General features: G+C 65.8%; 1 protein-coding gene across 6 annotated transcripts in view; it reads right to left on the reverse strand.

The window, feature by feature from the left end:
- The window catches only part of ADGRB1 (adhesion G protein-coupled receptor B1), a 77,580-nt gene that overhangs the window by 9,572 nt on the left and 41,450 nt on the right, over positions 1–26,558 (reverse strand). For 4 of the 6 annotated variants that reach the window (XM_025001586.2, XM_010811854.4, XM_025001587.2 and 1 more), the window contains 8 exon segments: positions 17,580–17,721; positions 11,736–11,839; positions 10,322–10,424; positions 9,587–9,737; positions 9,082–9,151; positions 7,431–7,497; positions 5,023–5,108; positions 173–344 (listed from right to left, as the gene is read on the reverse strand). In XM_025001586.2, coding sequence (XP_024857354.1) covers positions 173–344; positions 5,023–5,108; positions 7,431–7,497; positions 9,082–9,151; positions 9,587–9,737; positions 10,322–10,424; positions 11,736–11,839; positions 17,580–17,721 — 895 coding nt within the window. 6 annotated transcript variants of the gene reach the window in all.

Raw genomic sequence — 26,558 nt, forward strand, 5'->3', positions numbered from 1 at the left:
CTGCCCCTCCCCCACTTCCTGCCTCCTTCCAGAACCTTCCGGCCCCGGGGAGGTGGCTTCCCAGTGTCCAGTGCCAGGCTGATCGCTCATCCTCAGCCTGGAGGGCAGTGCGGGCCCCTGGCCCCGCTGCGAGGCCCAGGGAGGGAGGGCACCCCCCTGCCCGCCGGCCCACCTCTCTCCGTAGGATGCAGTGCACCATCACGATGACGAAGCCCTCCAGCGAGTCGAAGACAGCAAAGAGGATCTGGAAGAGGGCGGACCTGCGGTCGGTGACGGCGAGCACAGCAGACATCCAGGTCAGCGCCAGCAGCGGCAGCACCACGCAGGAGCTCCACAGCGAGGCCCTGCGGACGCGGCGGGCGTCAGGGCTGCCCTGGAACCTGATGCCCGCCGGGCTTGCCCCGGGGACAGGCCGGGTCACCTCCCTTCCTGGGCTCAGGCTTACCTCCCTTCCCGGGCCAGTCCCCGCCGTGCCCTCTCCCCCCACCGGAGAAACCCGCCCCCACCCAGCCCGGCTGCCTCCTCTCCTGGGGAGCCGACTTTGCCAGCAACACCCTCAGCTGGGGGCTCGCGGGGCAGCTGGGGACATGGGACGGGGGTCCCAAGCGGCTGGGTGGCAGTGAGGGCTGGGGGGACGGGTCTCTGGAAGATGCAGGTGCTTGACCGTCCCGGAGGCCCCAGGAGGGAGACACGCACGCTGCAGGGAGGGGTGAGCTGGGGGAGAAGGGGTCTCCTCCCAGGGCCCCCGGCCCCAGCCAGAGGCCCAGGGCCAGGACTGCAGGAGGGCCGCAGGGGAGGGCGTCTGGCCAGGCCTCTGAGCACTGAACAGAGAGACAGGGTTGGGGTCAGTGGGGTCAGGGGTGGGGGGACCAGAGGACACCTCAGGGAGAAGGAAGGAGCAGACCTACAAGGAAAGAAGACAGACGACAGACAGACAGGGCCATATGGGGAAGGGACAGAACAGACAGACAGGAACAGAAACGACAGGCGCGTCCCCCTCTTGGCGGGCCCTGCTCTGCCCTCCCCAGGGCAGCAGCTACCCTGCTCTGAAGCCTTTGCCCCTTCCTCCAGGAAGTCCTCCAGGAGCACCTCTGAGGCAGGCATCACCCTCTGCACTCCCATACCCTCTGCACCCCCATGGGCTACACGGGAGGCCACTCTGGACTGTCTCCTCGTCCCCACAGTGGGGACACTGTGAGTCAGCAGGCTGTGTGGGGACAGAAAGTGCGCCGGCAGGTCCTGGGTGCAGTGTGAGGACGCCTGCGGGTCCTGGGTGCAGTGTGAGGACGCCTGCGGGTCCTGGGTGCAGTGTGAGGACGCCTGCCTGACGCCCGTCTCGCCACTACTGCCACTCTCGGGGCCGCCGGGCCCAAGGACCGCAGCCAGGGTGGGCTCTGCCCCTGGGCCGGTGACTGCCCGCAGGGGGCTCCGGCGGGACTCTCCCCCCAGGAGCAGGTGGGGCAGGGCCGCGGGTGGCCACGGGGGGAGCTGGTGGGAGAAAGGCTGGGGTCCCCTTAGGTCCCCGAGCCCCAAGCTGGCGGGGCCTCCAGACAGCTCGGTGAGATCCCACCAAGGCTGCGCCACCCCTGCAACGGACCACCCTTGAGGGGCCCAGCCCCGCGGGACAACTGCCCTCATCCACCCGGACAGGGCACGCCGGCCACACCTGCCTCCCTGGGCCTCCACGTCCCCCCACTGCCCTGCCCGGCCGTCTCAAGGGCCCGGGTCCCCACCTCAGGGCCAGCCCCGTGTCTCCTCCCAGGGGATCCCCTAAGGCCACCCTAGGGACGGCCCCCCACCCTGGGGCACATTCCCTGGACACGGCGGGCCTCCAGAGCTAGACTTGGCCTCTCTTGTCGCCTCACAGGCCCCCCAGACCACTGGCGCTGAGAACAAGGGGGCCAGGCGGAAGCCTCCGGGCCGGGCACCTGCACCGCAGGCTGTGTAACCCTCTACGCCTGCCTGCCGTGCCCACATCTGGCCCGGCGCCTCAGAGCCCATGATGCGGCCCCGTCCCGGCCTGGGCCTGTCTAACCCCAGGGTGGGCAGGGCCCCGCCGTCTGCCTCCTCTCTTCCACGGCAGGCCCTCTCAAGCTGGACCCCAGGCCCAGCCACCCCTTCATGATCCGAGCAAGAGGGCCCGGGCCTCCCCCATCGAAACGCCTCATCCTGCTTTGAGTCACCGTCTCCCGGGCCCGAGGCCTGGCGCTCACAGCCAGGTGCTGCAGCCGGCTGGCAGATGGCCGGGGCCTGGGGACCCGTAAATTACTCAGATGCCTGCAGTCCATCCTCTGCAGCTTCTGAAGCGTTTCTGCCTCGCAGCTGGCGGAGGGTGGGAGGGGTGTGTGGGGGGTGGGCGTGCAGGTCCAGGTGTGACCGCTGGACAGGAGGAGGGGCAGGTGCATAGCCGCCCCTGTGGGAAAGTAAGATGCCCCTGGGGAAGGGGTCTGGGCGTGAATGGGGCTGGGCAGGCCCACTGCCACTGACCTCCCGTGCGACCTGCCCAGTACGTCCCCCAGGGCTCCGAGGACAGCCTCTCAGCACAGCCCGAGTCACAGCTGAAGCTGTCTTCCGCCCCACGGGCCTGCCTGCCTGCAGAACAACGGAGGGGCTCAGCTGAGCCCCAGGTGTCCGGGCTGTGGACCCCAGCACGGAGGAGCAGCCCATCCCCCTCCAGAGGATGCTGCGTCTCCACCCCGAGTGTCCAGAGGCCAGGCGGGCTCTCCCCCAGGAGGGTCCCGGGGACCTCTGTCTCTGGGGACCAGATGACCAGACACTCCTGGGTCATCTAAGCCCCCAGGCTGCACTGCCCCTGCCCTGCTTGTGGCCCCTGGAGGCGGCCGGGGTCAGCGAACAGGCCAGCTGCCCCAACACACCCGGTTTCCACAGGTGTGGCGGCCTCTCACACACTGCAACTCCCGACCAACAAACAACTCCTCCCACACTCCGCCACACTCACGCGGAGCACGGTGACCCCAGCACGACCACACCCTGACGACGGCCACCAGCAGACCGTGTTCTCACGGCCAGAGGCCCAGCCCGGCTCCCTGCCCTCAGGCCTGGCTGGTTCCCCGAGGCCCTGGAGGACGGGAAGGGAGAAGACGGGCCGGGCAGGGACCGCGGGACCGCAGCATGAGGAGACTGGGGGGCTGCCGAGGCCCAGAGGGGACAGCAGAGACTACACGAAAGACAGAGAAAGCGTAACGCGAACGAGACGTGACCGCGGGGCGCAGAGCCCGCGTGCGGGCGAGCGGTGGCACTGACGTGGCGTGACCGGCGGCTTCAGAAGCGGCGTCAGCCTCAGAGAGGGCTGCACACTTGGCACATTTTGGGGGGCACCTGAGGTGGGGCCCGGGGCAGCTGACTGTGAGTGAAATTAACAGACTGAAACGAGAGCAAAACTGTTCTCACGGAAACAGGCAGGGGGAGCAGGAGGGCTGAAGCCCCAAAACTAATCAGAGGGCGTCCAGCCCAAGCCTCCCCAGGTTGGGGGACCAGGGTCCGGGGGGGTGAGGCTCCAGGGCATGGGTGAGGATGGGGGCCAGGGGTCCCTGGGTCTCTTTCCACCCGGGGTCCTGGACCTGCTAGGTGGCAGGGAGAGCCGAGTGTGGGCTTTGAGGCTGGGTGCGGCTGACCGCAAGGCAGGGCCGGCCCGGGCCCGTGTACACCCGCATTCAGCACAGCGTGACGCGAGCTGCCCACATTCACACCAAGCAGCGGGGCACCTGGACGAGGCCACGGTCCCTGCCCTCAGGTCCCGCACATCCGGCAGGACCAGGCGCTGCCCCAGCCAGAGACAGAGGGATTCGCTCGATGGTCCCGGGGGACACCTATGAGCTACCTGGGCAGCGGCCCCCCGGCTAGCACTGAGCAGGCGGGGTGCTGGAGTCAGGCCCACAGGTGAGTCCAGCTGGGCTTTTGAGCCCTGGCACCACTGCACCCGGGGGAGGCCCAACGGGGCAGGTGGCCTGACCTGACTCCAGCCCTGCTCCACCTGCCCCCTGCCCCCTGCGCCACCCCCCAACCTCAGGCTCGGTCTGCGCTGCTGTGAGATGGGAGCAGGACTGCAGACCCTGCCTCACGGAGTCACCGCAGGAGACAAAGAGGACAGCGCCACGGGCGGACGGGCCCAGCCTCGCCGCCGCCCTGGCCCCCAGCCTCGCCGCCGTCCTGGCCCGTGCTACACCGTTCCCGAAGCAAGCGTGGCTGACGCTTCGCAGCCCCCACTTCGCAGACTCAGAGCAGAGGCCCAGGCCGTGCAGGGCCCAGGCCCACAGCCAGGCCGGCTGGCTCCCAGCCCCCGCGGGCTCTCCAGGGTCACACGCCTCCCCCAGAGCAGGTTTCTAACCGGGACAGAGCCTGCCAGGGGCTCATGGGGAAGGGCTCCTGAACCTCTGTTCACGGGGAATGCAAGAGCAGGACGAGGCGAGGGAGAGAGACAGAGAGACGCAGACCAGGCAGGACTGACACAGAGTGGGGTGGGGAGGGGCGTGGACCCCGCACAGACACTGGCCAGGGCAGAGGCGAGGCGAGGAGGGCTCAGCGCTCGGGCGGGACAGGCCCCGTCCGTGACCCCAGGGGGCTCCCGGCCCCTACAGCTGGAGGAGCATCGCCCCAGCCCCACGTGCCTCTGCCCAGGTTGGGCACTGCAGCCCCTGGGCACCGCCTGCCCAAGCGCCGCGGGCCTGTCCCGGCGCCACCCTCTCGGGGCTGGCTCCCCAGGCAGGAGGAGCATCCCGCCTGGCCCTGCACCCTCCCCGTGCTGAAGGCACTGCAAGGATGGGGCGCTGTGCCAGTTCAGGGCCAGCCGACCACAGAGGGGCAGGGAGAGGCTAGGCGCGCCGCCCTCCACCCTGTGGGCCTGGGGTCTTGGGAAGCAGTCAGTTTCATGGCCTCTGAGAACTCGTGAAGCCCCTGCTCTGTCAGGGGCTCCGTGCCTCCATCTCCCGACCCACTTGGTGGGGGCAGGGGCTCCGGGTCATCCCGCCTCGAGGGGGGCGCGGCGCGGCTGCCCAGTCCTACCCTGCCCGCTCCTTCAGCTTCTTGTCCGTGATGCCGTCCTTGGACACGAGCTTGTTGAACACCAGGATCCCGATGACCATGTTCACCTGCAGGACGGGGGGACGTGGGTGTGGGGGGGTGCCCCAGGGGCACTGGGGCCGGCCCCCCAGCCCCGGGCAGCACGGGACGTCGCACGGCCCCCCGCGGGTGAGGAGAGGAGCTCCGGGGAGGATGCAAAGCCCCCCAGGGACGGGGGAGCTACCAGCTCCACCCAAACTCTGGTCCCTTTGCCCTGTCGTCCTCTCCTGGAGCCCCAGTCCCTAGCGGGGGTTCTCCACCCCACATGGTCCTGCCAGACCCCCAAATCTCCCATGTGATGGGTCCCCAGGCCCACTGCCACCCCTCCTTGGATCAAGAGCAGTTTGTGAAGCCAGGAGTCCATCTGGGATGGAGTCTAGAGGTCAGGCTGGGGTAGGAGCAAATCAGCCCCTGCCCGGAGCAGTCAAGCACGCGAGTAGGCTGGCCGTAATGCCCCGCGGGGCACCTGTCCTGCGCAGACCACAGAAGGGCCCGCAGGTGACCACCAGTCCAGCTGCTGCCATGCCCAGGCTCACCCTGCGCCCCCATCCTTAGCGTCCCGGCAACTCATGTGCGTCCCACGAACGAGCTCGCCCAGCTCGAGCCCGACCTGACGCCGTCTTGGGACAGCCCATCCTGGCTCCGCCTGGGGCCACATTGCTCTCCACACAGGGCAGTCCTTCAGAGACCTTAACTCAGGACCGCCGCCCCACAGGTCTTCTCTGAACCTGCTACCACTGGGCACCTGCCCCGGGAAGTGCTTCTGGGAGCTGAGGCGAGTCTCGTTCTACTGCTCACACTGCCGTCCGCGACAGAGACAGGCTGTCCCCAGCGTCCCCACCGGCCACCAGGCCCTGGTCTCCCCTCTCCCCGGAATGCCCTCCCCTCAGGCTTCCACTCTGCAGAGGCTGCTTGACCCCTAGCCAGGTTTCTGCATCTGAGAGACCCTGGGATTCCAGGGGTCCCTGGACCCGTGACCCTCGGCCCAGAGGTCTGGGAAGGCCGACTCCCTGGGCCCCCTCAGCTCCAAGCGCTCATGGCCGCACACACAGCGGCAGGCCTGTCCCTGCCTCCTGTCCTCTGGCTGACAGCGGCTTTCCTGGGTGACCTCGTTTTCTGCCATGGCTGGGGCGGGGCGGGCAGGACACCAGCGGCCACCACCCTGCCTGCAGCGGCTCTGTGTCCTACTTTACCTGCGTGTGCTCGTGTTACATGTGGAAAAGACCCTCAGGCTGGGAAGGACTGAAGGCAGGAGGAAAAGGGGACGACCAAAGACGAAATGGTTGGGTGGCATCACCAATCAACGGACATGCGTTTGAGCACACTCCAGGAGATGGTGAAGGACAGGGAAGCCTGGCGTGCTGCAGTCCATACAGGGTCACAAAGAGTCGGACACGTGTGAGCAACCAAACAACCAGCCCGTGTTACAGGAGGGGCCCCAGGCAGCAGTGCACAGCGGGTCAGGACCAGGACCATGCCTGCCCTCCTTGCACAGTGGGAAGGGATGTGGGGGACTCCTGCCTCTGACAACCCCCCTCCCCGGGCCCTTAGGAGGCCCAGCCCACTGACTAGTAGCACTGAAATGCAGAGCACGGGGCCTCCCTCCCTACCAGTCTTCCAGACTAAAGGAGCAGGCGGGCTGGGGCTGGGGGCAGGGGCCTGGGGGCCGCCCACGGATCCTGCCTACCAACTCCGTCTGCCCTCTGGCTCCCCCATCTCCCATCCCTTGCAGGCTCAGCCTCCCCTGGGTGCCTTGGGCCTCACTTTCCTCTCCAAGTCCAGTCTGCGCCCCCAGCCTGGCTCAGGTCTGACAATGAGGCAGTGAGGCACAGCACGGCGAGCAGGACCCTGCAGAGCGATGCCCTTTCCTGGGGGCAGGTGGGAGAGGAGGGCGAGATGGGCTCAGATCTCCAGTCTCTCCCTGCTCACCGGTGACCCAGGGATGGTAACCCTGTGTGCCCGGGGCACTGCCATCCTCACCAAATGGGAGGGGAACCGCAGAAAGGAAGTGCCGGGAGGAGTGGGGGCAAGGGAAGGGGCTTCCTTCCTCCAGTGAATGACCAGTCGAAGAAAAAAACCCCGGTGTGGTGGCATCTCTGCTGGCCTGGCCATCTGTCTGCCCACCATCCCCTCACGGTCACACACCCGCACAGGCCTCCCGACAGGTACACGGCTGCTACACAGCCACCAGGCAAGCTGCACCCAGAGACACAGGAGGCCGCTGGCCCAGCCTCTGCGCCCCAGCTGCTCTGTGGGCCCCACCGGCCCCTGGTGACGGGGGCGACCCCGATGGGGAAGCAGACGCAACTGGAGGCCCGGCCCGAGGGGAGGCGAGGGGCGGGGGTCCCTACCAGCACGACGGCCGCGGCCGGTCCCACGAAGGCGTACAGCAGTCCCCCCTCCAGGGAGAGCCAGCAGCTGGGGGAGGGAGGCAGGCTGGTTAGTGGCCAGACACGACCCCACCCAGGCACAGGCTGGACCCCACCAGCTTCCCGGCGGGCAGGTGCAAAGCCCAGAAGGGCAGGAGCAAGCGAGGACACTGCGCAGGATTAATTCTTTGGCTTCGCAACTCGAGGGAGCCCCCAGGCGGCGGACAGGTGAAGTTCACGGGTGGAATCGGTCCAGAGCACAGGGTTCCGGGAGCCCTGACGGTCCCCCTCCCCCGACTCTCCCCCAGGCCTGGGCTCCCCACCTCGCCCCGCAGACCCTCCCCGACCTCACGTGCCGACCCTTTCTCTTGGCATCATGCTAAAATGTTAGGCTGGGTCCCTGGCCTGGAGTTCTTCCTGCCCGCTCAACCCAAGCAGGCCCGAGGCCTCAGCATCAGGCCTCCTGCTCACGGGAGGACCTGAGCCCTCTTCGCCACCACACTTATCTCCCTAAGTCTCCTGGACACCAGCTGGGGGGCCCCCAGGAGCCCTGAGCCCAGGGAGGGCTGCTCTTCTTCCCCCACGTTCTGTTTCATCTGCCCTGAGCTTCCATGCTATCTGCCAAACACACTCGTCTTCATCCTTCAGAACCCCACTGTGACACCCCACTTCCGCCTGATCTGGCCCCAAGCCGGGTAGACTGGTGTTCCTTCTTCTCAGCTGTGGGGTCAGTGTCCATGTTTCCTTCCCGGTACTCACAGCCCCCACCCCCGCCAGGGTCCCCAGACAAGTGCAGGGGATGCCTGCCCCAGGGCCTAGTCACGTCCCGGCCCCCTGGGCTCCCCAGGGAGCCGGGCCTGTGCAGCCCCTCCTTCTGCCCGTCGCTGCCCTCTTCCTCCCCACATCCACAGCCACTGCCCCCCAGGCCTCAGTTCTTCGCCCCCCACCCTAGGAAGCCACACGGCATCCTGGTTTGGCATTTAAGGCCCCTGGACCTGGGCTGGCTGAGCCTTCAAGGCCTCAGTGACTTCATCCATGAGGCAGCCCCGCCACGTTCCACCCCGCGCCTCCCCGCCCCGGCAACTAGGGGCCACGCGCTGTGCTGAGTTGCTCAGTCGTGTCCGACTCGCTGCAAACCATGGACTGTAGTCCACCAGGCTCCCCTGTCCATGAGCTTCTCCAAGAATACTGGAATGGGTTGCCATGCCCTTCTCCAGGAGATCTTCCCAACCCAGGGATCGAACCCAGGTTTCCTGCATTGCAGGCAGATTCTTTACCGTCTGAGCCACCAGGGAAGCTGCAGGGGTCATACAGACTCCTGAAGACCTGGGCCCTTTGTCATGCAGACGTGAACGGAAGCTCTGGGGGGCTAAGCAGCTGAGGACACGGGGGCTCCTACCACCTGGGGCCTGTTTCTCTTGAGCCTGCTGCCCACCATGAGGAGGAGCCGGCAGACAGGGGCCAGAGGGCTACCCCTGGGCCTGGCCTCCAGCTCCCAGGGCCCCCGCTCGCGCCACGCCTTGGCATTCTCAGCTCTGAGACAGGTGCCCAGCCAGCCCTCACCTTCCAGGGTGGTGGGAGGGTCTGGGGGAGCCGCGCGGCCTCCACCACGTCCCACCCCGCCCCAACTCACTAGTTCATGGTGCTGTACCCTCTGGCCTTGGTAAATCCCACGGAAATAGCCACGACCAGCGCAGGGAGCCCTACAAGAGCAGAAAGAGAAGGTGTCGGGCGGACCCCCACCGTCTAAGGCCCAGCTCTGCAGGTGGGCGAGGGGAGGGGATGGGGCGCCTCTGAAGCCCCTGAACAGAAGGTGACAGTGAGCACGTGAGAGAGGGGACACGAGGTGGACCAGGACGAGAACCCACAGAAATGGGCGAGGGCTGCCAGGCCAGCAAGTAAAGCCGGATGCCCAGCCACCTCTGGACTTCAGATAACGAAGGAAACATTTCCCATCGTAAGTTTATCCCGGACATCGCCTGGGATATACTCATACCACCAGGTTATTCCTCACCTGGCACTCAGACAGAGCCAGGTGACCCCCTGGAGGCGGAGGCTGGAGGGGCCACTGGAGGCGGAGGGTGAGGGGGGACGAGGAGGGGGCCGAGTAGGGCACCCCGCTGCCCTGCAGTGCTCACCCCAGCCCAGGCACAGGAAGCGCTTGCGGACGAGGCGGTTCCGCAGGCGGCCAGTCACGGCCATGTAGGACTGCCAGGCCTCGGTCAACACCCAGCAGAAGGAGGACAGGAAGAAGAAGTGCAGGAAGGCGGCCACCAGCGTGCACACGGCCTGCGAGGGCAGGCGGCGGGCAGGCGCTGGCTCACCGGCCCCGTGCCCACGCCGCGACCCGGTCGAGTCCCCAGGCCGGACGCCACCCAGGGTCCACCTGCCCCACCGCTGGAGACAGGCTGTGCGCGCTGAGGCCCTGGGGCGTGCTTGCCCAACCCAACTCCCAAGCTGCCAGGGACAGACACCCCTCTCCCTGGCTTCCCCGCCCACTTGCAGACACCTCGGAGGCCGCGGGAGCCCACCCAAGAGCCCCGGCCCGAGCCCACCCGCTCATCAGCTGGCGATTCTGAGACCACATCACAAGGCACAGACAGGCTTGGGGGGCCTGGGCCCGACGCTGGGCCAGCGTGCTGGAGCTTGAGTCAGTCATCGCAGAGCACTAGTCCCACTGGAGACTCTAGACAGCCAGTCCCCACGCCTGGCCAGGTGACAGCCCCTCCAGGCTGAGCCGTGGGGCTGCCGCAGCCAGAACAGTGAGGGGTCTGCAGGGGTCTGCCCCCGCCTCAAGCGCCCCAGGGCCTGGGGCCCTGCTGCGGAGCCTCCCCATCACCGACGCGACCCGGGGCACAGAGGAGGCCGCTCACCTTGTTGCGGGTCTGGGTCTGCCCGATGAGGATGAGCGCGTTGGAGGAGATGATGGACAGGCAGAAGTTGATGAGGATGACGGAGCGCTCCGAGCGGATGTACCTGTGGGTGAGGGCGGGTGGCGTGCTCCATGCCCAACAGGGCCTCAGCTCCTCAGGAGCTGGGCGCCGCGGCCACTAAGGCCGGGCCGCCTCCTCCCTGCGGGGCCCTGGCCTCCACCGCACCCGCACTGCTCCTCGCGTCACCGACTCGGCAGGGGCCACGGGGTCCTGACCACCCCACACGCGGAAGGAGGTGCTTTGCAAACCACAGCGGCTGCAGGGGAGGGTCTGGGCTGGGGGGCCAAGCAGGCCCACGGTGGGTCAGGGCAGACGTCCGAGGAGGGGCTGCTGGGTCACTGGTGCCTCTGCCCTTGGGCAGGAGGGGGCGGGGGCGGGGCAGGAAGGCACGCCCCCCCCCCCACTCCACCCCATGGCTGCATCGACCCCTCCTCGTGGGCCTCAGCTGCGGTCATGCTGCCCTTGGAGCCCACACACTGGGGATCGGGCTGGACCCAGTGGGTGGGGCAACCTTGGGTTGACCCTTGGTGACCCACAGTCCCAACCCCTGCCCCTCAGGGCCCACTGGAAAGGGAGTCTGCACACACACGCCCCCAGCCCAGGGCTGCTGATGGCTGGACGGGGTCACCCCCACACTGTCCCACCCCTGGGGACCCAGGGACTAACACCGGTCAGACAGCACCCGGGCGCAGGGGTCCATGGTGGGGAGGCTTTGCAGCCTGGGGCAGAGGGCCGGCAGAGGCTCCCACTGGACACATGCCCCCAGGCTCAGGGAGTGGCCTGGCACATCCAGGTGACGACAGACCACAGACACGGAAGTCGGGGTCTTGGGGCCCAGCAGTCATGGGACAGGGTGCTCAGCTGGGCGGGTCCCACTCAGAGGGTGGGAGGGAGCAAGGAGCCTCTGTGAGAGGCCTGTGGGCACCTGGCTGGGCAGGAGCAGGAAGGCCCAGCGCCCTGGGCTGCCCCTGCGCCCCCCCGCTGCCCACCAGCATCCAGGGGACTGCAGTCAGGAGGGCTGGGGGTGATGACAGAGGTGATGGATGGTCCCAACTGGGAAGGTGAGAGGGAAGGACGGCTCTGGGCTCCCAGCCCACGGCCGCCCCGATGGGAGAAGGGGTAAGGCAGCCCCAGCCACCCCTTCCTGGGGACCGCCCCTGCACAGAGCGCAGTCATCCTTCCTGGGGACAGTCCGCACCGCTCCACCCCTACCTGCGGGGGGTGCCACCTCCCCGATGGGAGGACGAGTAAGGCAACTGCAGTTACCCCGTCCACACCTCCCGGGGAACCCCCCGTAGTCACCCCTCCCGGGGATCCCCCAGTCACCCCTCCCGGGGACCCCCCCCGCGGTCACCTCCACACGGAGACGTAGATGATGATCAGCATGAGCAGGGTCAGGGACGACACGCCGCAGCCCACGATGAGCGTCACCGACGGCGTGGCCACCTTCTCCATGCTCTGTGGGTCCCGGGGGGGACAGAGAACAGAGTGAGGGGCGGGCAGGCCTGCGGGGGACGCCGGGGGAGCCTGCCCCCCGCACCTCCGGGAGCCCCGCGTCCAGCAGCCCTCAGCCGCCCTCCCGCAGTGCCCCAGGCGGTCCCTGGGGCGGGGTCTCATCTCCGGAGGGTCTTTGTGTCCCCCACTGGTATAATCGTGTGGCAAGCCCAGCCACAGCGCCCGCCCCATTTCAGGAAGGGTCCCCCCGCATCACAGGTGAGTTCACCAAGGCAGCTGTCCCTGACCCTGTGGCTCTGCAGCACCAGCCAAGGGCAGGGACCCGGCTCTGGGGGGCAGCCGTGGCCTCTCAACACCCGCCACAGACCCCAGCCCTCCACCCTGGCCCACCCCGGGGCTCTGCAAACAGCAGCTGCCCTCAGAGGCCCACGCCGCCTCCATGTGAGACCGCCCCCACGCTGGGCACCCCGAGTCCGCCCCCAGACTCCAAGCCTGGCCCCGCTGCTCCGTCCGCCCAGACGCGCCTCAGGGCCCTCTGGTCTCGGCTCGTCCCCTCCCAGGGGGCCCAGGGCAGCCCTGAGCTCCGGCCCGGCCATTCCCATGCTTCCGTGTGCAGCCCGTGTGAGCGTGACCCCAAAGCGGGAGGCCCACGGATGCTTGCTGAGGAAAGATCTTGGTTCCTCTACATCCGGAACCCAGAGACAAACTGGGGGCCCTGCAGCCCCTCCCACCCGACTCCCCTCAGAGGAAGGAGGGGTGAGTCCTGGAGCCGGGGGGAGGGGCCGGGGGGAGGGGCCAGAGGACAAGGGGAGTCTGGTGGCCCCTCCCGCAGAGCTGACCCCTCTGTGGCCCGGCCCAAGTCTAACCTGGGTGGCACGTTGCTGACCCTGCACATGCAGAGCGAGCCTCCAGGTCGCCTCCTGAAGCCACAGCAGCCCTTCGTGCCCCAAGATGGGACTGTTCACCCTCCTCGGGAGTCCATGGTCTGGGGGCTGCTGCACGGGCACCCCAGGGCCCCCCCACTGGGCGCAGCTGCTCCTACCCGCTCCATCTGCAGCCGGACAGCCCTTCCCCCCACCAGGGCTGCTGTCCACGCCCCGAGCCACTGCTGGGGGTGCCTGTCTGTCCCCCGAGCCTGCTGTCCTCACATCCGGGAGCCCCCCTCCGCCAGGCCCAGCACGGACAGGCGGTCAATGTGACTGGCTGCATGAACGGAGCCCGGGCAGGCAGGCTCCTGGAAAATTGAGAAAGTCGTTCAAGGTCAGCCAGGCCATCCGCTGTCCCCAGGGGGCTGGCCCGGGTGAGGCTCTGGAACCAGCTCCTGCGTTTCCACACAGGGAGCTGGAGGGCCCTGGGGAAGGGGGACTTTGGGCTCCAGCCAGTGCCCCTGAACTCGCTGGGCAACCTTGGGGCCCTGGTCAGCCACACAAGTCACGGGTGGCCGAACAAGTGGCTCAGGTCCACTCCTAGGCTGCTCTGGCCCCAACCTCCGTGGCCATCTGCCTCCATCTGCCCCCGTCAGGCCTGGCAGCCACACGCCCGCCGGCTGCCCACCTGCCCGCCCGTGCCCTCCTCCTCCTCTCTGCCTGGCTCACCCGTCGCTTCTGACAGCCCTAACCCTGCAGGTTCTCAACAGTGTGGAGAAGGGACAGGTGACAGAGCGGTGGACAGGGGCGTCAGGGATCTCAAGGTCTTGCTGGGAGGGCTGGACCGGAGACCTCAAACGTGAGAGATGGGCCTCAGTCCACACAGAGAGCAGGCAGACGCAGGCCAGCCTCCTGCCAGAGACGGGCTCCCTAGCCAAGCTGCATGCCGCCCCAGGGCCTTTGCACAGGCTGGTCCTACCCCAGTGCTCTTTCCCTGCCCTCCACATGGTCAGCTCTTCTCTCAGCTTAGCTGTCATCTCCCCAGTGGCTCAGATGGCAAAGAATCTGCCCGCAGTGCAGGAGACCTGGGTTTCATCCCTGGGTCGGGAAGATCCCCTGGAGAAAGGAATGGCAGCCCACTCCAGCAATCTTGTCTGGAGAATGCCATGAACAGAAGAGCCTGGCGGGCTACAGTCCATGGGGGTGCAAAGAGTAGGACACGACCGAGCGACTAACACTTCCCGCGCTCCTCACAGTGAGGACTGGACAATCACTCTGAACTGGTGCCTCATCTGTCCGCCCATCCTCTTGCCTTGAGCCTCTGCAGGGCCCCGGCCCCTCCCACCCCACACCCAGGCTTTTACTCCTTTGTGGTTCACACGGTTACTGTCAGTTTCTGCCACGCGTCTTCTCCCAAACCATCACACACCTTACGTGCCCTGAACTTCTGTCCTAAGGCCCTGTCCTTAACCTAGCTCCACTCCAGCACCGCACGTGGCTCACAGCCCTCACACAGACGAGCCCTGACTCCAGCACTGACTGATTCCTGCTCCTGGTCACACGCTGAGCCATGATCCTGGCCGCACAGCTCCGGGCGCATCCCAGAAGCGACGCCACCAGCCACTGTGCCCTGCAGACCGTTTAGCACATGCCAGGCTGTGTGGACCCCGCCAGTACCTCGCCAGGTTCGGTCCCCACCCAGCCTCGCCCCCTCAGATGTGACTCAGAGCAGTTACTCAACCTTCCCATGGTCACAGCCTGGCACAGGCCACGGAGCCAGGACTTGACACTCCAGCTGCAGGTAGGGCTGGGGTTGGGGGGATGCCAGGGTCTTGTCTCCCTTTGCTTCCTTCCCCCCAGGATCTAAGCCCTCCCTGGCTCCCGGGGTGTGACTACAGCACCCCTTCTCTTCCGTCCTCTGTGCGGCCCTTGCTCTGGACTCCAGCCCCAAGACTGCTCTGCACCCTAGGAGCACAGCCTCCGCAGGCTCAGACGGACTCCACACACAGCGCACAACCTCCACTCCGTGGGTGCCGGCAGGCAGCACCCACCCCCACGGCCCAGCTCCCCGCTGCCACCACCCCCTGCCGGCTGGGTCGTTCTGCCACGCTGGTGGGACCCCTGTAGGACCCCAACCCTCTCACCTCCTTTCTCACCGCCCAGCTCCACTGACCTCAGCGTGACACTCCTTGCTAAAGCCCCTGCCCCCGTCGGGCAGGCCCTCCAGACCCAGCCCCCTGCCCTGCCTCCTGCTCATCTCTGCCTTTCTCAGCCTCTCAGGGGCCGCCGTCACTCCCCCCAACCCTGGAGCCGCTGTGAACTCCCGTTCACCCCTCAGGGCTCTGCTCCGTGCCTCCTCTCTTGCCCGTGTCCCGAGCCACCCACCCCTGGGAAGGAAGGAGGCTGGTGCAGAGCCTCCAGAGAGGCCCTCTCTCCACCTGAGCTGTCTCTCCAGTAGACATCGTGCCCCCTGAGGGCCCAGCCCCGGGCACACAGAGGGGTGGGCTGCCCGAAACAGCCTCCCTCTCGCTCTCAGCCCTTCCCCATCAGCACCTCTGGGGCTGCCCTCACTGGGGCCGGAGCCGGCTGGGAAAAGTCAGGAGAGTGGCAAAGGTTCTGATGGCAGCTAAGCACGAGGTGGGACGCCCCTCTGAGCCACGCCCAGGCCTTCAGGGCTGCAGCACATGCCCCAGCCCACTACTCTGCCATCTGACAGAGGAGGACCATGAGGCTCACGGAGGCCCGGCAGCCTGCCCTTGGTCCATGGCCGAAGGGTGGCTCTGTGGCTGCTCAGAGCTCCCATACTCCCGGATTCGGCTGCCTCTTCTGGGACGTGGGGACAGGGTGTCCCCACGGGTGTCCCCGCCTATATGCAGACCAGGCCACTGCAAGCCCCTCTGACTGTGGCTGCTTCCCGCCCCCCCCTGCCCGCCCCTGGACCCAGGCACAGCCTAGACCCCTTCACAGACCACAGCTATGTGCTCGCCTGTGCACACTGGTGCAGGGCCCTGTCCATTCACCCTCGGGAGAGCCAGTGCCAGGCCAGATCTTCCTAGAAAGGCCCCTTGGGCCTCATGCTCATCCCCAAGCTCCACCAGCGTCAGCCACCCACCTGCCCCTCACCTAACACTCTCCCTGCTGGGCGGCCCCGGGCTCGGCAGGAGACCACCCTTTCAGGATGCGGGGGCCTGCCTGCTGCAGGCCTGGCCCAGGAAGGTCCCTGTCAACCGGCACAGCCCTCACAGTCACCCTGAGCAGCAGAGGCCACTTCCGTTTTCCAGGGGAGGAAACCAAGGCTCAGAGGGACCAAGGGCCAGTCTGTGGTCGCCAAATGTGAGGGACAGCCCCATGTTTCAAGACTAGAGCAGCACTGACCTCCTGCGGGCCTCACCTCAGACTTGGAGAGGGCATCTGGGCACCGCACCCTGCTCCAGAGCCCCCCAGCACCTCCCGCCCCGCAAAGAAGAGCAGCTCCCAAGGCAGCCCTGCTCCACCTGCTCAAAGCTGCAAGGGGACCCAGGGAACCCCAGCACAGTGGGCTGCTTCCCTGTGCAGAAAGTCACCTCTTCCAGGAAGCCCCCAGCAAGGCCCCGGCTGCTGTCCTCAGGGCCAAGCCCCCAGAAACAGCAACACCTACAGTTACGTCACGGGGACAGCCTGAGGGGGATGGCACTCCGGGATCTGGGCCAAGAGCACAGATCCGGGTCCAGCAGCGTAGCCCCAAGATCCTGAGCAGACCTGCCCCCGCCGTGACCTCCCTGCCGGTAGATGGAGGAGTTAGAGGCAATGATCTCCAAGGTCCCACCCAGCTCCTACCCTCTAGGGGGTCCTGGCTGACATTGCCCGCCCTCCCCACGTCCCTGAGGACAAAGGAGGGGGCAGACTGCTCTCAGAGAGGCCTGGAGCCATCCTCCACATGGAAACTAGGGTTCTGTGACGGGGGAGCAGTGCCACCCCCATCTGATGAGGGCCAGCTACCCCGAACACCCCCAAATCCGTGTCCCCCTCCCTGTCTGTCCTCCACATCTGCTGCCTTGGGCACCCTCCCACGCCAGGCCTGGGGGCTCAACAAGCAAAGACCCTACCCCCTATGCAAGGGCTTAGTGGGCCCTACCCCCTATCTGGGTACCCGCTTTCCTGGGTCCAGAGACTGAAACTCGGCCTTGGGCAAGAGCGCCCCCCAGCCCCGGTTGGCTGGGCCCAGCACCCAGGGCCCCAGCCAGCGAGCTGGCCCCAGATGCCGTCGCCATAGAAACTGGCAGCCCCCACAAGGATCATGGGAACAAAAAGGAGGCCCCTGAGACGATGGGGCCTTCCGAGGGAGGGCTGCGAGCCAGGTCTCCAGCCAGGACCCCTACCTGGGGACGAAGGCGCCTCCGAAGACCAGGGTCCATTTGGAGTGGGTGGGGAACCCCCCCAAGGAGGGTGGCAGCTCCTCCCCCTCCCTCTACAGGGCAGGCCAAGACCCTGCCATCCGCTGGGGGACGGACCCTCACCAAGTGACAGCATCGACCCGGCTGGCTCTGCCAGGCCATGCCTTCCTGCAACCCCAGCGCCTGGCGGGGGCTGCCCATCTCCTCTGAGCACCGGCTCCCTCCAGGGTCCTAGGCCCCCAAGGAGAGTGCGGAAGACTCACCCGTCAGTCCCTCCCAGGGGCCCCAGCCTGACTCTTTCAGGGCCAGTCCCCAACTCCACACCGCCACCCACTCGGCTCCCACCCGCCCTCTCCAGAGGCCCAAGCCTCTTTGGCCGGGCCACGGGGGGCATCGGTGTGCAGCCGCCCCTCCCCGCGCCGGCCCTGGCGGCGACCGTCCTCCCCGGAAGCCCCCTCCCCGCGCGCCCCCGCCCGCCCGCCAAGCGCCCGGCCGGGGTCTCACCGCGTCGGCGCTGAGCTGGGCTAAGATGGCGAAGGTGGAGAGCCGGTCACAGAGGCAGCGCGTCCGGAGGGCGTCGAGGGGCACCGTGCGGCAGCCGCGCCACGACCAGGGCCCGAGCTGCGGGGGGGCGGGGGAGGAGGGTCTGGGGGCGGGACACACGGGGGGAGGGGAGACAGGGGCGGCGTGAGCGGCGGCCGGCCGCGCCCCGGCCCCGCGTCCCCGGCCCGCGCCCGCACCTGCGCCCGCCGCCGCGCGCGCCCCGCCGGCCCCCGGAGCCCCGTGCCCCATGGCCGCCGCCGCCGCCGCCGCCGCCGAGCCACGGGAGAGCGACTCGCGGGAGCGCGGGCCGGCGGGGCCGGCGGGGCGCCGAGCCCTGGCCCTGCGCCCAGAGAGCGCCCCGCCCCAGCGCCGGGCAGGGAGGGGCGCGTGGGCGCACGTGGAGCGGGGCGCCAGCCGGGGGCCGCGGCGGCCTGCGGTGCGCGCGCGGGCCGGGCGGGGTGAGGGGCGCCCTGCGCTGCCCGCCCCCGGGCCTCGTGTCGCGCTGGTGACCTTGGGGCCGCCCTGCCCCCACAGCCACCTCCCGGGGCCGGGCCGCGTCGGCCAGAACGTGCCCCCTGGCGTCTGACCCAAGGCCCTCCTGCTGTCTGCCGCTCGGGGTGGCGCGGGTTCCCTTGAAACGAGCACTTGCTAGGGCCTCAGTGCGCCGGACTGAGCTACTCTGCAAACCAGTCGCTGTTGATCCAAGTTCCCCATCCCCAGGCCGGCCCACTTGTCCGGCAGCATCCAGCCAGGCACGCAGGCAGAAGGTGCCCATCAAGTGTCCGTCCCAGGGCCCTGGACCTGCAGGCTAGGGGGCTCCAGGCTGCCTGAAGAGCCGAGACTGAAACGGTGGTTCAGGAGCCACAGCTGGGAGGGGACTCCTGCCCCTAGGGCCGAAAAAGCCCCTCTCCTCCTGCTCACAACTCAGACCCGGAGTCTTCCCCGGGGGAAAATTCCAGGTCTCTGTGGCCAGGGTCTACCCACGGCCAGCCCTAGATCCCTCGGCCCCAGCCCAAGCAGTTGGGAATTGCAAGGAGCCTTCAAAGGCCTCAGTCTGCCTCTCCCATCCCAGCCCTTCTGTATGGGGTGAGTGACTCCACCCTGCACTCCTCCAGGGGAGCCACGACCCACCCCTCACCCCGACACCGAGAGGGCCTCTGCTCGACACCTGGATACAAGCCACCACCCTGGGCTACCTCCTGGCTGCGTCACCTGGGAAATCAGGTACCAGCCCGAGCTTCGGTTTGTGGGGAGGGGGCAGTCCAGAGGATGACGCGGGGCACCCAGCCAGCTGCCCTTCTCCCCAACACCCACATGGACGCTCAGGAAAGCAGAGGGGCTCGGCCACAGGCATCCCGGAACCCAGAGCAGCTTGTGCTGAATTTGAGATGTTACACAATCTCTTTTCTGAGCGTCAGGCCCCAGGGGAGGAGGGACACGCTCTGGACCTGCTGGAGGCCCTGGAATCTGCTGTTCTCTCTTCACTTCCCCCACGGGTAGGGACCTGCCCCCATTTTACAGAGGAGGAGAACTGAGGCAGCCCAAGATGACAGCTAGGCAGAGGCCAGGCCTTAGCTCCGAGGGGTGCATCAGGGCTCTGTGGCCCCAAAAGATGCCTCCCACCCACACTGTCTGTTCATCTCTGAAATGCAGGGAGGGGAAGGGACATCTCTGTCTTGGGCACTGGGGCCCGAGCCCTGGGGGCCAGAGTTTGGGGGATCCAAAGCTCTTCCATCTTAGGGGCCCTCCATAAGGAAAGCCACGGGAGGGTCCTGGGGGCTTCTGCCTCTTCGGCTCCCGACCACGCCTCTGCCTGAGCCCACCTGCCTCGGCCCACCTGAACCCCACTAGTGTCTGCTGAGCCGAGTGGAAGTCAAAACCTATTAGGCCTCACTAGAGATCCTTCTCCCCTTCCTTCTCTGGAAAAGAAGATCTCGATAGCCACAGGGCCAGAAAGAAGACCTGGGTGATGGAGGATGGGGAAAGGGAGCATGGGGTCCTGGAGAGTGGGCCTCCTGGGAGGTCCAGCCTGGTCCTCCCGCCCCCTCGGTGAGGGGCATCGAGGCCTCACTCAGCTGCCCCGGGCCCATCACACCCCGTCTCCCTCATCCCCCAGCATCACACAGGACAAAGGTACAGAGTACTGAGCCCCAGCTGCCCCCGGTCCCTCTCACCCATGGGGCACCCTGTCCTCACACTTGGGGTGGCGCATGCAAGCCCCGGACCAGACGCCAAAGGGCCAAGACAGTGGAGGCCAGAAGTCCTGAGACCCCGGGGGCTCGGGAGAGGTGGCCTCCCGGGGCCGTTTCAGCCGGGAGACAGCACCTCCATCTCTCACACTTGTCCACAACGTCAGCCACGTGCCTGCTCCTAAGAGCTGGAGTCTGTGGCCAGCCGGGCCATTCCGGGTTCAAATCTCAGCTCTAATCTCCACCGCCCAGGCATGGACGCTGTCTCGGCCCTTCTCTGAGTGGAGGCGGGGACCCTGACCCCAGCTTTTCCGCCCGCTGAAGGCTGTTGGGAGGGTCAGGAGAGGACAGCACCCCAGGCCTGGGGCGAGGGGAGCTGGGCCGGCGGGGGCCAGCAGCCTGGCAGGTTCCCAGGCAGCGCTGGCGGGTCTGCTGGGCGCCAGGCTGACAGCTGCCGGCCACCTCCTGGGAGAAGGCCAGCCCCGGTTGGTGGCTGGCCCCACAGGGTTCCTGCCATGGGCACTAATTAGCTTATCAGCCTCCCAGAGGAGGGGAAGGCGAGGGGCACTGCCCGCTGCCGATGGGCTCAGCCTCAGACCACGGAGGACACGAGGAGGCATCCACCCTGGTCCAGAGAGCTGGCCACTGGGGTGGGCAGCCCGGGAGGCGGGCAGCTGCTCAGCTTGCCCAGACCCCGCAGGACTGCGGGCAGGCTCCCTGGTGCCTCCCCACAGCAGGGCCCCCCGGGCTCCAGCGGGCCGGGGGGAACGTGCCTGGGCTCCTGACACACGACACAGGGATGGGGACTCGCTCCTTGCCCCTGCCCCACCTCAACATCCGTAGCTTTGTGTGCATTTTGTCATGTAATCTGCAGTGATCCCCAGCTCAGCTGTGTAGATACAGAGATCGCAGCTCAGAGAAGTGGGGTGATTGCCTGAAGCCACGCAACATGACGACAGAAGGGCCCAGATTACAGTTTTCTCTGTCTGATCAGCCCATGCCCCCGACAAGGCCTACAGCATCTGAACCGCTGGGCTCTGAGAGGTCAGTCTGAAAGGGGCCCTCAAGGATGGTGTACGGCCCCTCCCCAGGCCCTTAGCTGAGCTCTCTGGTCTGGGCCAGGCACAGCGGAGGACCCGCTGGAGCAGGACGGGTGGGCAGAGGTCCCTGACGGGAGGATCCTCGCCAGCATTCCAGGCACACCCACCCTGACATGGGAAAGCGCAGGCACACTCAGCCCTCCTCCTTCAAAAAACCTCTCAGACATCCTCAGACACCGACGACCTCTGACAGAAATCCCTCCTGTTGCTGTGACACCATTACCATCTCTGCAACACAGGCAGCTCATTCCCTGCACGCCCTCTCCCCGACCACTCCGCGCGCCAGAGACCACTGGCCGCCTCTTCACTGAGCTTCAGAAACGGGAATATCTGGGTCACAGAGCCAGGCCCCCCTTCCTGGGCCCAGGCCTGGGGAATCTGGGTCGAGGACACCTGCTCCACCCCAGCCCCCAGGTCCAGAGCCAGAGAAGGAGCTGGAGCCGCGGCCCCTCCCTGCCTGAGTGGAGGCGAGGGTGCAGGGGGCGCTGGGCCCTCAGAGCAGAGCTCCCAGAGAGAGGCTGTCTCTGCCCCGTGAGACCAGGGCCTCCAGGACACGACCACGCCTGCCCCATTGGACCGCAGCCCCTAGGCCAGAGCTGTGTCCCCGCATGTGCTCTCGGAAAGGTCCAGCGCTGCCCACCCCCTGTAGGCCACCAGTTCCTCACCGCGGGCTCCTCCCACCCTGCTCCTGCCAGACCCCGTGTCACCAAATCCAAAGGACAATCCCATTTACTTCAGACAGAGCCAGCAACCTCTAAACACAGCCTCCGCCGTGCGTCCTGACCCTGCGCTGAGACCTGAGTTTCCCCTAGCTACCCCAGCCCCCGGCGCCTTGGGGTCAGTCCTGAATATACCCTGCCTCTTCCCCCCACCCCCGTGCCAGCCTCACCCGCCAATCTCGCTCCCTGGGCAGCTGGCCTCCCGTTCCCGCCTCCCCACCCACTCCCACCCACCCCAAGTGGTCCTTGAGAATGTGTCCCCCAGTGGCTGTCTGCGGCCTGCATGCCCGTCAGCTGGGCCTGGCCTGGCCAGCTCATCCCCCACATCCGTAGCCACGGGCTGTGCGCTGGCTCTCACAGCAAGGCCATCCTGACCCGCGACCTCTGCCTGCAGCTTGGAGGGTCCTCCTGCCCTGTGATGGCCTGATGATCACGCTTGCATCCTGCTCTGAGAAGGTGAGAGGGGGGCCCGGCTGGTGCTCCCCACTGCCCACACCCTGCTGGGAACGGAGCACCCGGCCGGGACTTGCTGTGGGTGGGCAAGCGAGGCCCTGCTGCCTGGCGGTGACCCCCAGGCCCCCGCCCCTGAGGCTTACACCTGCAGACCCGGGGGTGTCTGGCCTGCCTTGCAGATGCGAGAGTCACTGCTGCTCCCCACCCTGCGGCCACCGCCTGGCGGGACCCCCCTCACCACCAGCTTCCGCCCTGCCCTCCACCGCCTGTCTCCCGCCATCATTTGAAATGTGCCAGGACACGCTGTCCTCTGCTCAAGACCTCCCGCAGCTCCCTCCTCACTCAGGGGCCCACAGCCCCGGGGACTGCCCCCCTCCCCAGCACTCCCCTCCAACCACACTCAGACGGTGAACCGCAGCGCCCTGCAACCCCGCCTGGCACAGCCACCTCACTCAGCACCCGGGCAGGAGCCGCACCTTATCCTGGTGCCCAGGTCGGGTGGCTCAGAGAAGGCAGCCTGGGGAGTTGGCTGGGCCCCACCCAGCTCAGGAAGCCCACCAGGGACCTCCCCCGGGGCCCAGGGTAGATGAGAGGAGGCTCAGCCTGTGGGAACTCCCTGCCGGCTCCCTGCGGGGAGGGGGGGAGCACCGGGGGCCAAGGTCTGCTCCCCTCCTGGGCAAATTCCCTCCAGGCCACTCAGAGCTGCGGCCCCCTCTGTGAAGTGGCACCAGCCCCCCGGTGATGTCCAGGGACCACAGGCACACCGTGCCCAGCCCGGGGCCCCGCATGCTTATGGCACATCAGGGACGGCCATGGAGAGCCCGGCCTGCCCACGGAGCCAGGGCCTTCACTGCGCTCAGGATGCCTCCCACCGGCCCGCAGAGCAGGCGCTATTATGGGACTGTGCCTCGGGGTCCCCTGGGGTTTGATGGGCTAATTCACACTGGAGTGTGAGTGACTCATAGGTGTCCTCCCACACAGCAGAAAGAAGCCAGAGTGGGCACAGATCACCCCGGTGAGGGAACAGGGAGTGGGCACGGTGTCTCTGCAGGCAGGGGCTCCCTCAGCCTGGCCTTTGTGCTCCCCAGACCACCCATTCCAGGCGCAACCCCTGCGGGATTGTGTACGGGACACATCCAGAGTGCCTACCTCCCACCTCCCGCTATTGACTGTTGACCCCTATTGACCACTGATCCACAGATCAAGGCTTCTGCTGAGCCGCCTCGTCCAGGGAGCCTGCTGGGATACGCAGTGAGTTCCTAAGCATTGCACCTGGCTCCTGCACCAGGTGCTACCCTGCTGCTGCCCTGGTGCTGCTTTTCTGGGTCCTACCTCAGCCAGCGGCTGGAGCTCATAGTGACCGCCAGGCCCTCCCCACCCCCAGCCTGGCAGCCCCGCTTGCAAGTGCCAGCCCAGAGGAGCCACCGGCGACTCAACATAGGCGCCCCTCCTGCCCCCAGGTCTGGGTCCTGGCCAGTCCCTCTGACCACACACTCGTCTGTCCCCTGGCTGACTCAGCCTCATCTTTCGGGGCTCCCCCGAGGCACTGCCGTCTCCAGGAGGCCTCCTCAAGCTCAAGTTCCGTGCCCAGCCCCCGTCTCCCCGTTTGGCTGCTGAGAACCCACAGAGCAGTTCCATCCCCTCTTGGTTCAGGGTCTGGGGACCCCGGGGGATGGATCCGTGTCAGGGCAGAACGTACCCGTCCAGCCTGCACCCCTGCTCACGGGCTGCTCTTGCAGCGCTGACAGCGTCTCGGGCTCCCTCAGCATTCATCAGGCAGCGACCGGGGCCTCCGGGGCATCTCACATTCCCCACAAAGCTGCGATGACCATCTCCTGGCTCTCAGCTGGCGCCGCTCCCTCTGAGTCGGGGCCCCAGGCCGCAGGCCTGCCCTAGGCTGGGAAACTGGCCGTCCTCAGGACCTGGTGGTTCTTCACTGACTGACCCACCCTCCTGGGCAAGGCCACCAGGGCCCCAGGTGAGTCTGGGGCCCGGAAACTCCCCAGCCCTGCCAGGAAGTCCTCTGGCCTGGGAAGGCTGGGGTCCTGCCAGCCTCAGCCCACCTGCTGACCCTTGCCAGCTCAGAGTCCATGAAGCCTACCTGAGCCTCTGCCGCCCACTCAGACCTCCGCCTGCTGCACTGCAGGCCTAGCTCTGTCCAGCCTGTCAGCTCCCCTCGCCAGCCAAGGGGCCGTGCCTTCACGCCTCACTCTCACGCTCCAGGTTGGCTGGTCACTCACTTTCAGGACGCGAGTCCCTCGCCGGCCTGCTCAGGCCCTGTGCTGGGCATGGGCACCTCCACGGCCACTCCCTCAGCTCCAGGAGATACCAGAGCTCACAGCCTCAGCCAGCCCAGCTCCTCCAGGACACCCTCTCCTCGGCCCGTGCACCCAGGCCTTTCATCTCCCCGGGCTGGTGTCTGACCCTGTGTGCTGCAGTCGGCCTCGAAAACTGTGCCATGGGCAAGTCCTAGTTCCTGGGAGGGGCTTCACATCTCCCAAAGAGCTGAGACCACCACCACCACCATAACCGTCACCACGACCTCCACCCCCACGGGTCCCACTGAAGCCGCCACCACCAGCAGTAACGTCACCACCATCATCATCGGCCACTGTCACCACCGCCACCACCACCACCACCACCAACACCAGCGTGCCATTGTTAACAGCACCACCAGCACCAGGAATGGCACGAGCATATCACCGTACCACATCACTGAACCATCATCACCACGACATCATCGCCATCTGTTGTTCAGTCGCTCAGTCGTGTCCGACTCTTTGAGACCCCATGGACTGCAGCACTCCAGGCTTCTCTGACCTTCACTATGTCCTGGAGCTTGCTCAAACTCATGTCCATTGAGTCAGTGGTGCCATCCAACCACCTCATCCTCTGCCGTTCCCTTCTCCTCCCGCCTTCGATCTTTCTCAGCGTCAGGGTCTTTTCCAGTGAGTCAGCTCTTCAAATTAATGTTCAGGACTGATTTCCTTTAGGAATGACTGGTTGGATCTCCTTGCAGTCCAAGGGACTCTCAAGAGTCTTCTCCAGCACCACAGTTTGAAAGCATCAGTTCCTTGGCACTCAGCCTTTTTTATGGTGCAACTCTCACACCCATACGTGACTACTGGAAAAACATGGCTTTGGCTGTGGACCTTTGTCGGCAAAATGATGTCTCTGCTTTTTGTGCTGTCTAGGTTTGTCATAGCTTTCCTTCCAAGGAACAAGTGTCTTTTAATTTCGTGGCTGCAATCACCGTCCGCACTGATTTTGGAGCCCAAGAAAATGAAATCTGACACTGTTTCCCCATCTGTGTGTCATGAAGTGACAGGACCAGATGCCATGATCTTAGTTTTTTGAATGTTGAGTTTAAAACCACCTTTTTCACTGTCCTCTTTCATCTTCATCAAGAGACTCTTGAGTTCCTCTTCACTTGCTACCATTAGAGTGGTATCATTTGCATATCTGAGGTTGTTGCTATACCTCCCAGCAATCTTGATTCCAGCTTGTGATTCATCCAGCCTGGCATTTCTCATGATGTTTCCTGCATGTAAGTTAAATAATCAGAGTGACAGTATACAGTCTTGACATACTCCTTTCCCAATTTTGAACCAGCCCATGTTGCATGTCCAGTTCTAACTGTTGCTTCTTGACCTGCATACAGGTTTCTCAGGAGGCAGGTAAGGTGGTCTGTATTCCCATCTCTTTAAGAACTTTCCATAGTTTGTTGTGATCTACCCAGTCAAAGGCTTTAGTGTAGTTAACGAAGCAGAAGTAGATTTTTTTTTTGAATTCCCTTGCTTTTTCTATGATTCAGTGTATGTTGGCAATTTGATCTCTGGTTCCTCTGCCTTTTCTAAATTCGGCTTATATATCTGGAAGTTCTCGGTCCATGTACTATTGACACCTAACTTGAAGGATTTTGAGCATGATCTTGCTGACATGTGAAATGAGTGCAGTTGTATAGGGTAATTTGAGCATTCTTTGGCATTGCCTTTATTAGGGATTGGAATGAAAACTGACCTTTTCCAGTCGTGTGGCCACTGCTGAGTTTTCCAAATTTGCTGGCATATTGGGTGCAGCACTTTCACAGCATCATCTTTTAAGATTTGAAATAGCTCGGCAGGAATTCCATCACCTCCACTAGCTTTGTTTGTACGATGCTTCCTACGGCCCACTTGACTTTGCACTCCAGATGTCTGGCTCTAGGTGAGTGACCACACCATCGCGGTTAACTGGGTCATTACAAGCATCACCGTTGCCACCACCAATACCGTCCTCAACACACCTGCCGTTTCCACTGCATCAGCACAGCAGCAGCGCCGTCAGTACCAACACCACTGTGCGGCCAGCAGTGTCCTCGTGACCACCACCTTCACCGTCACCCCCACCGCCGACAGCGTCACCGTTACCACCACTAGCAGCGGCCCTCGCTGCCGCGTGGTCATCACCACTGCCCATCACGCCATCAGCAGCAACAGC

The sequence above is a fragment of the Bos taurus genome, chromosome 14 (genome assembly GCF_002263795.3).
Source record: "Bos taurus isolate L1 Dominette 01449 registration number 42190680 breed Hereford chromosome 14, ARS-UCD2.0, whole genome shotgun sequence".
Taxonomy (NCBI): Eukaryota; Metazoa; Chordata; class Mammalia; order Artiodactyla; family Bovidae; genus Bos; species Bos taurus.